The 14,488-nt window shown below is 37.6% G+C and overlaps 1 protein-coding gene and 1 pseudogene across 11 annotated transcripts in view; both read right to left on the bottom strand.

Moving 5' to 3' along the window:
- LOC137274395 (probable phosphorylase b kinase regulatory subunit alpha) overlaps nucleotides 1-14,488 on the bottom strand; it is a 57,823-nt gene that overhangs the window by 36,742 nt on the left and 6,593 nt on the right. For all 11 annotated transcript variants that reach the window (XM_067807559.1, XM_067807556.1, XM_067807563.1 and 8 more), the window contains exons 6-15: nucleotides 13,914-14,012; nucleotides 13,528-13,569; nucleotides 12,886-12,990; nucleotides 12,279-12,332; nucleotides 11,641-11,763; nucleotides 7,610-7,705; nucleotides 4,116-4,223; nucleotides 3,937-4,015; nucleotides 3,563-3,697; nucleotides 2,099-2,208 (exon numbers count right to left, since the gene is read on the bottom strand). In XM_067807559.1, the coding sequence (XP_067663660.1) occupies nucleotides 2,099-2,208; nucleotides 3,563-3,697; nucleotides 3,937-4,015; nucleotides 4,116-4,223; nucleotides 7,610-7,705; nucleotides 11,641-11,763; nucleotides 12,279-12,332; nucleotides 12,886-12,990; nucleotides 13,528-13,569; nucleotides 13,914-14,012 (951 nt within the window). The remainder of the gene's footprint in view (nucleotides 1-2,098; nucleotides 2,209-3,562; nucleotides 3,698-3,936; nucleotides 4,016-4,115; nucleotides 4,224-7,609; nucleotides 7,706-11,640; nucleotides 11,764-12,278; nucleotides 12,333-12,885; nucleotides 12,991-13,527; nucleotides 13,570-13,913; nucleotides 14,013-14,488) is intronic.
- On the bottom strand, nucleotides 7,774-9,765 carry LOC137274717 (uncharacterized; annotated as a pseudogene).

Raw genomic sequence — 14,488 nt, 5'->3', positions numbered from 1 at the left:
AAGAACTACACCTTCCCGGTAGACAGAGGGAACTATCTGCTTGGCGTCATGCTGTACTGACCATATGGTTGGTCAAATAGGTAGTACCAGTAAACATCTTGTTTAATTACATAACTACCAGTTTAAGAAAATACAAGCCTGATATTATACAACTTTGAAAAAAACAAAAAATCATCATGCTGGCTATCTATGAGAAAATACATGCCCAATGCTCTATTACTTTCCTGATTATATCAGGGCTACTGACCAGGAGCTCCTGTCACGAAACATCCTTCACTAAGGTTAACCTTAACTCCCATTCTTTAACATAAGGTTACCTGAGTCTGACGTAACCTTGAGGCAGTGTTAAAGAATGGGAGTTAAGGTTAACCTTAGTAAAGGTTGCTTCGTGAAAGGAGCCCCAGTTCATTACATCAGGGTTCCCAACTAGATCATTAGAGCTATTGGCACGATCATAACAAAATAGCTACTGATGATTTCATGACATACTAATTTATCACTATATTTGGGCAACTGACTAATTTATGACATATCAAGGCTATTGCTCATGACGTGACACATGGCAACTGATGACTTCATGACCTACTAATTTACCACTATATTTGGGCTACTGACTAGTTTGTGACATGTGCTCCTGACTAGTTCGCCATATCAGGGCTATTGCTCATGACATACCATCAAAGCTACTTATGATTTCATGACATCAAGGCAGACAAACCAGTTCATGACATAAGGGTAACTGATCAGTTCATGAAATGTACATGAAATCATGGCTACTGACCAGTTTTTGCCATCAGTTTCATGACTTGCTGATAAGTAAATAACATTAAGGCTACTGACTAGTTCATGACAACAGCATGGCCATGACACCCCCACTACAATGTAGACTTTGATATCATGGCATCAGTGCTACTTACAAGTAGTCTAGTAAGTATCATGACGACCATCAGCGCTATTGAACACTACTATAAGCCCACTCAGCTAGTCCTGGTTTAGTAACAGATGAACAATCTAAAACACATAACGCAAATATAAACTTGAAAAGAACTTCTAACACTATTCTATGCATTGTCATAGATTTTAACATTAATATATTTTATCGAGACCTACTCTCTTCACATCAAGCACCTGGTGACCAAAGTTCTAGTACACCTGTATGGAGTTCTCTTGTGCTTTTCCTCCTGTATATTTAGTGATATTGGGCAGGCACTGTTAAGAGCATGCGTCCTAGTGTTATGGGTTGTTGCAGTGTTACATAGAAAGTTTAAGTACAACACATACTTGCAACGGTCAGCGCTACTGGCAAAGTTATAACAATCTAAATGACTTTAGCTGAAACATGTGTTATGAGAGTATAACATACACCATCAACCACCATGGCAGTTATAGTTAAAACATGTTTAATGAAAATAAATCATAATGCATCATCAAAATTCCTGTCACATGGTTTAACAAAATAAAACTTTCATGTCAAATAGTCTACTAACATGCCAAAAACTGTTATTAAGACACTAAAACATGTTTTCATGGTTGCTGTGTATTGTCGTTTTGTTGTTTCATGTCTGACACAGCAATATTCCAACTACATGACAGCAGCCTGTAAACAATCAAGCCTGGACCTGACAATCCAGTCACTGATATTATGAGGAATTATCCACACTGTCAGGGTACAATGACACAAACTGAACAAATTAAAGAAATCTGACCGTTTGATCCACAGAGCTGGTGACTAGGATAGCCTGCCACACACCTACTGTTACTGTTAAATTCCCATGGGTCATTTCATGGTTAAAAAGTAAATCACTGACACAATAAAACAAACTGCCAGCTTTGGATAGCTTTTATGTGCCACTATGAGAATACTGAACAACTGAATGCCGGTAAACATACACAGCCAGGTTTTAAAATTTATTCAGCATATATTTAATTTCATCACTCTATATTTTCCATTAATATTAAGAATAAAATAATGACAATAAATATTCAAACTGAAAATTTATGATTTCTTAAAAAATATTTGCCAATTAACAACAAATACTATATGGAACATTAAAAATAATGCAATATGTACACACCTTGAAAGTCTGGTAGCACTTACTTGAGGGATAAATGCTAGAATCTGGTCTTGCAGCATGTAGAGTTTACTGGTTGCTAGGAGACCAATTTCACTGGAAGGCCTTCCAGTCAAACCAAGGCGGTTACTCTTTCCTAAAGAATTATAAAACAATGCATAAATTCATCTATTTGTTAAGTATTATTAAAAGTAAATTAAAATCCCACACAGTCATTTCCTAATATAAGTTCTTACATTTACTTGTTGAGTAAGTTAAATATTAAAGAATTTTTGCCAACAATCCTACAATATACTACAGAAAAAACATTCTGAATTTTCCTGAATGCACTGACATTGTATTGCTTGTTACCTATAAACATGGGGCGAGGGATAGACTAATGGTATAAAGTTTTCACTCAGCACGGCAAAGGCCGAGGTTCAATTCCCCACAGGGATACAACGTATAAGTTCACTTCTGGTGTCCCCTGCTTGCGATTTAAAGCAGAAACTATATGTTTTGGCATATTTCAATGACTGTTCATTGATCTTGTGGTTTAATTTACTGACATAATAATTTCACTCTGGACATACTGATTTATATTGTAACCTTTAGGTTAGAGATCTGTTGTAACATGACAATAAACTTATTATTACAAGTGTTATTTCCAAATAAATGTGACGTTTAAATACTTCATCTATTTGTCTCTGGTAATGTCTTAGGTTCTTGGTTATTTCTATAGCTTACAATGAACTCATGGATATACAAACTGTTTGCTTTGTCCAGGTCACCAGCTGTTTATTTTACTCAAAATGCATACAATGAACTATAGAAATAAAAAGCTACATTTAGTGGTAACGTTGAGGTCATTATAATAATAGTTTTCTGTATTCCCCAAAACAGTTCACAGATGAAGGAATACCAGCTTCACACATTCATTTCGGAGTACTATTTTCTTGCATCCTTCACACACCTTCTTAGGTAAAAGTTTCATAAAATATTTTGTAATTAATATGCCTTACATACTACTGATCAATTTAAATGACCAAAACTAAACATTGGCAAGCACTAATGTGTTATACTTAGCACAGTTTTATACACAGATTCTTTGACTATTGAGAGGAAGATCAATAAAAAAAGCTGGGTTATGCTTAGCAGTGTTTTATAAACAGATTCTTTGACTACTGAGAGGAAGATCAATAAAAATAGCTTGGTTGTGCTTAGCAGAGTTTTATACAAAGATTCTTTGACTGTTGAGAGGAAGATCAATAAAAAAAAGCTGGGTTATGCTTAGCAGTGTTTTATAAACAGATTCTTTGACTACTGAGAGGAAGATCAATAAAAATAGCTTGGTTGTGCTTAGCAGAGTTTTATACAAAGATTCTTTGACTGTTGAGAGGAAGATCAATAAAAAAAGCTGAAAGTAGCAATCGGTTGATAGGTCACATAACTGATACATGATAACTTGATAATATTTCACTGAGAGTGTATGTCTCTGTCAGTCAGCTCACCAAGCAGGGAATATATCTGGCTGAGCACCCTGGCAGGGTACACCTGGATGGGGGCCACATCCTTCATTGTCTCCAGCTCGATGCCTTGCTGGGACAGTTTGTCCTGGACTACAGAATCCTCACACAGGATCACAACTGTAACATATCATGACAACTGTAACATACACAGGATTACAAGTGAAACAAAGTTACACAACATACAAAAAAAACCCCAAAACTGTAACCTATGATCACAACTGTAACAAACACAGGATCACAAATGAATATAATACATCTATATAGGAAAGATACAGTTGTTTGTCTTGAAGGGGACTGACTAACAACGGTATGAGATATTTCTGCTTTAATGACATGATAGATTATTGGTACTTTACCTTGAACAACAATATCTGGTTTTGTTTCAGACACCAGTCTTCGATTGAGAGGATCGAGTTCCCCCGGAGACAGAAAACCCTGAATGAAATACACAAATACAGGTGAAATACACATGTTCTTCAAGAGGTCACAGGGTCTGGTAACGCTGAAAAGTCCCGTCAAGTATATACTGTCTCACCTCATAGATGAGTCGTCCTAGGATGTACATGGACTGTCCCCACATCTGAGGGATCTTGCCACCAGAGAGACGCTTCTGACTGTTGGGTTTCTTGTATTCATCATCGACCTGAGTCAGGGAAACATTCAATATTAGTATGGGGGAAAGTGATGTCCCTGAAACATTGTTAAGTCCAGAAGTTTCAAGTTGTTGGATTCTTCCCAAAGTTTAAATACTAGTGAAGGACATCATTGTTTAAAACAGCACATCACAAACACCATCTAATGCTAATCAAAGATATCATTATTTAAGACAGCACATCACAAACACCATCTAATGCTAATCAAAGATATCATTATGATCAGGCTAAAGGTTAAGCATCTGATTGAGCAAGAAGGAGCATCAAGAATGTTTTAAGATGTTAAGATGTGATTTTAATTGGTTGCCAGGCCACTGTGTAGGTAAAAAACCCCAAACGTTCATGACCATTGTTCATTTTCCCTCACAAAATGGAATGGAAGTCGCCATTTCGAAAACACTGAATATGATTATTGACCAACAACTGTTAATATTACTTGAGTTTGGCATTTATGATATACATATCCATTTTCTGGCAACAAAGATATGTTACCCCCAAAACACAATTTGTGTTGGTATTTAAGACAGCACATCACAAACAATATTGAATCCAATAAAAAGGCATGGACCAGTGTCTTTGTTGTCTTTGAAAACCATTATGGCACAGATAAACAAAAATAATACTAACAAATAAGGAAATGGATTTGTAAACTGTATTAAATTTTTTAACAGTGATCATAACATTGAGGAGTGCACCTTGAAATCAAGGATAGTTATTCATTATTCCAGACTGGCCTCCTCAGGAGCTTTTATGAATTTACAAGACTATGAATTATATGAGACAAACTGATCTCTACAAACAGATACCACTGCAAAGTGCAAGGAAATAGCATCACAATGCTTTGGGAACACTGAATGCCATCAAATACCCCTGATCATCTCTTTGCAAATGAAACTGTATATTTTAAATACAAGACACCGCTTATTACTGTTTGCAAACTGCTTAAGTTGAAAGAAGCAAAGTCTCATGCCACTAATTGCCAGTAGCTCTCTAATTCACTGACAAAAAATTACCAGTAAAACTCTGCAAGCTTAAAACTTCAGTTTATAGCTTTTTTTGCATGTTCTTATATGTTATTTAACACAATCAGCAATATTTCAGTGGTATGTAAATAACTGAGTCAGTGTCTGACAGTCAAGTGATTGACATGATGAACAAAAATATACGCAACCTTGATATGATGTCTTAAACACAGTCTGAGAGTCTGACCCATATAGTGGCCTCTTACCGGGTTGCTTAAAGGGGCACTAGTGCAGAAGAATTTCCCTGGAATGGTTGCTGCTTTTGTTACTGTTTTTTTCTCTTGTGACTACCCGGATGATATCCCAGAATTCATGACTGGTTTGTGACCTCTGCTGCGCCACTCGTATGCACAATTGATAGTTTAAATATAGACTGATCAACAAAGATGAAGTCATTTTCACTTCGTTATTATGAAAACAAATGAAACACTTTGAACCTTAATCATCTGCCAATGGCAAAAAACTGTTCATACTGCAAAAAAACCAAAGTCACTGTACGTCTTTATATTTCTGTTATAACTCTAATTACCATAAAAGGCGACTCAGCTTGTCGTAAGAGGCGACTAACGGGATCGAGTGGTCAGGCTCGCTGACTTGGTTGACACATGTCATCGGTTCCCAGATTGATGCTCATGATGTTGATCACTGGATTGTCTGGTCCAGACTCGATTATTTACAGACTGCCGCCATATAGCTGGAATATTGCTGAGTGCGGCGTAAAACTAAACTCACTCACTCACTATAACTCTAATTAATTTGTTATTTGTCTTATAACCCTAACCCTAATTAGTTTATTATCATATATGTATGCACTTTGAAAGTTGAAAAAGCATGTGGTCTGCTTATACTTTTAGTGAATTTATAAAATGACTGTAATATCTAAACATTGTATAGATTGCCAACGAGAATCACATTTCACACATGCCTTATGCGCTACTTCGTGTATGTTGTCTGCAATACACATTCTGTGTCTTTAAACATTCTGATATAAGAAAAAGTGATATATCATTTCAGGTTTTTCACAGTGGTGTATAGTCTCACTGGTCACCCAAGATAGCACACCTGGCAACTTACTGTATTATGTCCGCCAATTTAAGTAATGTAGTTAGCCAATATTGAGCAATCAATATACTGGAGGTTAATTTTCTGAAGGAAAACTGTTGTTCCTTCACTTGTACTTTATGATATGGTGTAGTCAGTATAGATTAATAAATCTACACACATAAACACTGCCAAAGATAAAAAGATAAAAATAATTAATCAATCAGTGTATTATCGGTTTATCCTTTGATCAATGTTTGTTTTTGTGATAAACCTTCTTGCATTACTTACATGCACATATTATATAACATGTAATGCATTTGACACATCCGACCTTGATTTATAATGTTGAATATTTATTCCTGACAAAAGAAATGCCAAATGGGAACCTATGTTGAGTAATAGGAGTGGTGTAGGTACCCCTAATCATACCGGTTATGAATTCATTAACTGACCATCAAGTGAATGATGACAAATAACATGTGTAGGTTTATACCACAAAATACACGTTACAGCAAGGGAGAAATAATCACTGTACTGCATGTGGCCTGAAAACACCTATGGGCTGAAACTGTTTAGAGGATACAAACAGAACTTCGTTGTTACATAAGAAATACCTATCAGCATTTGCTGTTTACTTGGGTAAATAAATATAATCACCTTTTTATCAAAGAAAAGTTTCAGACTTTTCTAGCAATGGTCAGAAATAATAGAAATAATAGACCAGGGGCGTATCTACCAATTATCACACATAATTTTTGCTATGAAAGTTGGGCCAACAGTCAATACTACCAAAATATGAACCTTTGCAATCTGTTGGACTTATACGAAACAAATGTCTTGCTACATGCCTGCAGACATCATATTTTTATTACATGACATGGTTAAATATCGAGGTAAAAGAACACAGAAATAGGATCAAATTGGATCGTCAAATACCATACAGGCAAAAGAAAAATACTATTCTGCAGGGAAACTTCAATACAATCAGACAAGGAATACCAGGGATATTTTAAAAAAAACGGCATGTGATGGGCATTGACCCTTCTCACTGTTTAGGGTCAAGAAAAACTGCCAATGTGAGCAGTAGTCGAGTTACTGTGCCTATCATGGTTGAGGGAGCAGGTGCTAACCAACTTGCAACATGGTTTTGTAATTAGACCGTTGGCGAGAAACATCAATTGCTTCACATCAGTGCCCCTTTAGAAACTAATTTTAACCCCATCTTCACAGGTGAAAGTTTACGTGAACTCTTGTTGATATGGATGACAACATAGGACAACTTAGTGAGATTCTGACTGTATCCTGCTTACCTTGTCTCCAGGGACGTAGTACAACTCGGGCATGATGGGTACGCCATCTTCTGTCTTCATCATCACCTCATCCAGGCGCTGGCGGTACTTTTCAACCTGATACAAAATGTAATTTTCTGAATAAAATTGATATTTTATACTTATCCTGACTCATGCTTAATTGCTTACTCTCCTCTTCCTGGCAAAGGTAGTGGGACACCTGAAATTCGTTGAAGCAGATGTAAAATCACGCTCACCCATGTATTACTTCCCTTTCCCCTCCACATGGTCAGCTGACCGCCATGATACTTCATTCTCTCCTGTAATCGCCCGACACGAGAATGTGAGAATTTAGTGTGTCTGTGAGGGGCGGTTGGGAGGGCTTTCGACATGAGTCAGGATAAGTATAAAATATCAATTATACTCAGAAAATTACATATTTTTCCTTATCTGACTCATGCTTAATTGCTTACAGAATCCGACAGAAACTGCAGTGGGTCAGGCCACGCTAGATTCTGCTGTCAGTTGTAAATTACGTCCAATAATTTCCCCCCCTAGCAGGAACTTGTAACGGCGATAATTCAGTCTTCTTCTCATATTCATTGTAGATTTTGCGGGGGAATCACATCCAGATGAAAAAAAAAGGGTTTTGTTGACTGGTACGTAATGACACTAATAAATCTACTGTCTTGTTAGTTTCTGTTAATATCATGATACAACAATCGAAACTAGTTGCAACCTTTCTTCACGTTTAATTATCTTCTTAATGAATGCAAGGTAATAATCATTTATGCTAGTCTGTTCAAGTTGTGCGCATAGACTTTCCACCAAAATACTCCACAGAGCGTCTGGTTTCCATGAGTCACGTGATAAATTGGGTGAGTTAAGTCAGCGTCGCTGGGTAAATGTTAGTTGCTGAGCAACGACAAGAGGTCCAAACTGATGAATGCCAGTGACGTCCTGCGTGGCTATGTCTCACAGATAACGACTTCCAAAAACAGCCTTCCATAATAGTAGATAGTGAGCAGTTACCATGTAGCACTAGTGTAGAGGCTAGAGCTCTGACTTTATGTGGGTTAGAGGCTCGTGGAGGGTCTAATCCTGCAGCTGTATACGCTCTAATTATAACAGCTCTAATCCAGACTAAGATAGTGTTGCGGGATACTTCCATGGGTGTCTCAGTAGATATAGGGATGAATAGGCGCTTGAACCGTTGTCTTCTAGACTTGGTACGTGCAATGTATATTTTCAATGCTCTCACTGGACATAATGATAAATCTTGTGTATCATGTGGTCCTAAGACTGAAGACAAAGCTGGTATACGGAACTGTCTATCCGGTTGACCTGGCAGTTGATTCTTTGCTATGAAATCCCATCTTAGACCTAAATGAGCTGTTTCCTGGTGACTTGTGTCGAAACTTGTTCGATTAAAGTTTAGAGCATGAATTTCTGATATTCTTGCCGCTGTAGCCAAGGCAAGTAAAAATAGCATCTCTTGAGTCAACATTTCAATTGAAGTTTGATCAAGTGGTTCATGTGCTTCACTTGTGAGATGTTGGAGTACAATATTTAGATCCCAGGCTGGAGCTCTAAATCCATGTTGTTGATCTCCAAACTTGAACGAACGTAGTAAGGCAATGAGCTCTGGTACTTTAGTCAGTTTGGTCCCTGTTCCCATGGGAGCAGTTAAGTACGTAGACAATGTAGAACCCTTCAGACATTTAGACTGACGTAAATAGCATAAATAATCTGCCATTTGAGTATGAGTTGCCTTGTTTGCCGAAAATCCCCTTTTCCTGGCGTATGTCTCAAACCGTTTCCACTTGTTGTCATAAAGTGTGCGAGTGGATTTCCGTAAAGCTAAGGTGACTGCTTTCACTGCTCTCGCTGAATATCCTCTGCATTTCAAACAAGTCTTAATACGGTCCATACGTGAAGACGGAATACTGATGGTTGGCCGTGCATTTGTTTTGTGTGGGGATGAATGAGAAGATTCTTAAACTGGTAACTGTAGTGTTGGTTGTCCTAGCTCTTCCATAAGTGTTGGAAACCAATCTCTCATTGGCTAGTAAGGCGCGACCAAATTCAGTTGTAACCTCTTTGTTTGTCTTATTTTCTCGATGATTTTTGGTAACAATACTGGAGGGTGAAACGCATACAGGTTTAGTCCTTCCCATGGAATGCTGAGAGCATCCGTTGCCCTTCAATCCTTTCATCGAATACCGTAGGTGCGGACCATGTTACCCGACTTTATTTCAATAGATTTAGACATAGCTAATGCAAGCCTGCTTGTCTCTAGCAGGTCTGTGAACAGACCATAAATATAATACGAATTCTGCTTGAGACAATTTAATGCAAAATACACAACGAGTATGAGCAGAACATAAAGGTTTACACACCGGGCAAAGTATGTGCGGGTCGACTGCCGACAGCCATAATCTGCACTGAAAACACGATTTCATCAACTTAGGCAAAGTCTTAGTTGACGAAATACTTGTTAGAAATAGACACAATAAAAAATTGAATAATAATAACAAATATATACAAGCCAAAAACAGTATACAGCATAAATTTAGTTATAAAAAATGAAAGAATGAAAGACTTAACCCCGTGTACGGGACCCCAGGTGCCTCCACCCACCCTCATCGGGCGATTGGGAGGAAGTGAAGCATCATGGCGGTCAGCTAACCATGTGGAGGGGAAGGGAGCTACTACTTGATTGAGTGTGATTTGACATCCACTTCTTTTAGAAGGGAACTTCAAGGGATTTCAGGTGTCCCACTACCTTCACCAGGAAGAGGAGAGTAAGCAATTAAGCATGAGTCAGGATAAGGAAAAATACAGATTATAACATCTGTGAATCATGCAGTTCAGCATCATCAATACTGGATGTGCATTTCTACATGTCAGCGTTTAACCCCTAATGATCTATGACACTTTACATGATAGCAATTCATGATCAATTCTACATAGAAGTGACTGTGGCGCTAAATCTCTGTTGGACTTCGACAACTGCACATGGAGACATACAACCAATGATAACTACACAAATTGAAAACTGTAATCACATTTCACAACATTTTGTCAATTTTAAACCATTTTATCACACATGTTTATTTTGAGGTCACGAGAAGATACGTTGGATGCACTGGATAATGCAACAACTGGCGTGTTAACTACTTGCAAAAGCATTTCCTAAAATCTATCACAACATAGAGACTCATATCTGATTATATAGTAGCATTTGGGCATGCAAACTAGTACAATCATTCGAACTAAAAACAAAATGGTTGAAAGTGAAAACAAGTTTCATGCTAGAAAGTTGCATGGTAACACTGATGTATTTTTTGCACACAGGTACAGATGAATCAAAATCTATGATCCCAATACCCTTTTGTCGTGGCGCCATGTTAACACAAACACAGACTACTACTGTCTATAAATTCACACAATCCTAAAATCATGATGCTTTATGTGCAAAACATTCCTGCCAAGTATTAAACTCCTAAACAAGATATCCATGTTCTTTCCAAGTCCAAAGTTACATGTATTTAAACAAATGCTTTTATTCGTTTGACATTCAACATTCCAAGCACATGACAGAGGTCTGTAAACTAATTTGATCTCCACCAGACTTATTAATCAAGTTAAGAAGCCTCACCTCTGGATTGATTTTGTCACTTTTGACAATGTGAGTGAGTGAGTTTAGTTTTACACTGCACTAAACAATATTCCTGCTACATGGCAATGTTGACTTCTGACAACAAACTCATGTTCCTTGGAGGTTCCTTTGAATATTCTTTAAAGGTCACATGCAACGTAAAACACAACTTTGCAGATTCTGGTACCTTTCGGTATGCACTTACCGAAGCAAATCATAAAAAATGCCAATTCAACCTATAAAGTTGCAAAAAACGCGATGAAAAAAAAGCCCGCGAAATCAGAGTTCAAACATTTCACTAAATTCCTTGGGGGTAAATCATGCTTTGAATATTCTTTCAAGAAATACAACAGCACTGCTGGTACATTGTGTAAGCTGAAAGGCATCTTACCCTTTGTTTATCCTTGTTGAAGAGCCCATCAAGGATGAAGAAAGCAAAGAATATGGGCCATTGACATTCGATGTTTTCAAACACTCGCAGCTCCCAGGGTTCATAGTGAAGTCTGTTGGGGTTCTGTAATTCACCACATCAGAGATATACCTAGATCTGTATACAGACTGATATTCTGCCTCATGTTTTCTGGAAACGTCAACATTCAGCAGTTGCTTACAACAACCATACAATGTATGAAATGGCCACTGGCTTGCTGGCCCATGGCTAGTAAAATCCATTTGGGCCGGTCAAATTCCAGAGGCACTGGCCCAACTGGCTAGTGAATTATTTGTGGGCTAGTAACTTTGAGACAAAGCTAGCCTGACTGGCTGGCAAAATTTGGAAAGAAATTTTCACAGCGTATACGTAAATGTCTTTGTAGGACATGGCAGTTTGTTACAATCTTTCAAAACTACCAAACGAAACAAGGTGCCAGTTTGCACTAATTTGCTTCTTAAGTCACTGCATGAATAAGCATCAGAATAAACCTATCATCAACATACATTCATACATCAGTGCAGTGTTTCAGCAGCTTCATATTCTATAACTGATGAAAACTAATCAAATAGTTTGAAAACACTGTATTACTTCCTCACCTCCTTAGCTGTCTTGTACCCATCCCTGAGGAACCGGCTGCATCCATACCTACCCTGTAATACAAACATTCAGTGACTTGTCAGTACAAATATATACTGTATGTGCACCAACATAGTAAACTGACAAGTTTGTTGATCATCACAACAGGATAAAAAATATACCAACCATGTTACACCACCAACATCAAAAACACAACAAAGAGACAGTTCATAATGTATGGCTAGGGGGTGATGTTGAGAAACATGTGAATGGCATAACTAAACTGTATGTTATCTACAAAATCAATGACCAACCACCCATAACTTTTAAGCATATTTTAAAAATTAATGATCCCTCGCAGTACATGTGTACAAAATTGAGACCCTCCCAACGACAACAAAAAGAGTGCCTGCTTAAAATCAGCATGCACACACATGTATGAACCCACCTACAAACACACGCACACAAATTCAGGATGGTCCCTAACAAAACAAAACAGTAAATTACTAACCAAACCAAATAATCAACAACACAACCCAAATAACCATTGACAAACTGTCATATAAATGGACTACTGCTGACATCATGAAACAACAAATATGACAACCAGAAACAGAATCTGCCTACCTCCAGTTTCTCCTGAATGGTGCGTCGTGTAAGGTCAATCAGCTCCACATCGTCCACAGAGAAGGCAGGATATCCAATCACAGTCAGCAGCCCAGCATCAATCTCCTACAGACAAACAATGCAGTCAAAATAATCATTACAACTTTTCACAAGTACTCAGACTGGTGGTATGTCTGATGCTACTGGGTATCACATAATGTGACAGATCTTGATATATGATCTCATCACTTGATCAAATAACATCTGGTTTTCGTGGATCAGTTTAATCACATTGTTCACACCCTATCCTATTAAATTAACCCTATCATTCAACGCTTGAGTTGATGTGGGAGGTTGCCTCAAGTGATCTTGGTCTTAGATGCATCAATCTGCATATTTATAATGCATCGAATCTACTGGAATATTCATTTTCAGCTCCCTGTTGAACATACAACCCATGCTATCTTTGAGGCTAAAAGATTAACACAGTACCATTTCAGCCTACCGGGTACCCATTCACTGAGTGAACTGATGCATATGTCTGACATACTATATGTGTTTCAGTGTGTCACAAGTTAGTCACATGCAAGTTCTGATGGATTCCTACCGAAACCTGTATCAGTATTATTGTATTGAGACATTCTAGGGTATCGAGGAACTGACCTTGGATGAAGATTCCCTTGGCAACATGGAATGAAGAATTGCCTAAAAGATATCAGTTGATTAAGTTAAAATAATTATGTCATCTTATATAAATGGCAAAAGAAGGGCATAATGGAAAAAATTCCAAACAAAGACCTTGATACCTCTGCAAACAGGCAACTGATAAGAAACTATATGTATTCAGTTACCTCCCCGTTACCTCAACCCCGATTGTATAAAATATAAAACACGGATAAAGTCTTTTCGATTTTTTTTTACTATTTATAGTAATATAAATATAGATTTGACAGACATCTCTAATGTCAGTAACCATTAGATGATTAAGTGACAACTGTTGCTGCTGAATTCAGGTTCATTCAGTGATGAAGAAATTCTGCTGCACAAACCTGACATTGTTGAGCTTCATCTGGCAGAACATGAATTATGGAAGACGGACCACCTCGGGCACCAAATAGATCCAACTCATTGATGGCATCCAGTGCCGCCTGACAAGGAAAGTACAAAGTAGAAATAAACTCTATACCAGAGGTGTCACTATTCACCTAACAATATAATACCTGACACACCTATCTGTACCCAGATTAAAGTTTCATTTCTGTACCCATTTTCCAGAAGTGGCGTCATGTACATTTTGAAATAATCAGGACTTAACATGCAACGATATGCCATTCTACACAATTTTCAAATTGCATCAATGAGACGGATTAGTGGATTGAACTAATCCATCACACTGGTGAAGGATAATTTGTTTTGTATTAACTCTCAAAGCTCATAACTTGCAAATCTGTGAGTAATGATTTTGCAAATGGGGTGAGGGGGCGATAGGATGAGTTTGGTCAAATACAATTTCACTAGATTCGAACATCTAGATTAGTAAAAGTTATATCTCAGCATGTCATCTTAATGTAGTCAGATAGCCATGACAAATGCAGGTCTAAGACGTTTACCAGTCTTTGTTAGG

This window comes from Haliotis asinina, chromosome 2, assembly GCF_037392515.1.
Source record: "Haliotis asinina isolate JCU_RB_2024 chromosome 2, JCU_Hal_asi_v2, whole genome shotgun sequence".
In the NCBI taxonomy this organism is placed as follows: domain Eukaryota; kingdom Metazoa; phylum Mollusca; class Gastropoda; order Lepetellida; family Haliotidae; genus Haliotis; species Haliotis asinina.
The sequence above is the reverse complement of the archived record's forward strand: the minus strand, read 5'-3'. Positions and strand labels throughout refer to the sequence as shown.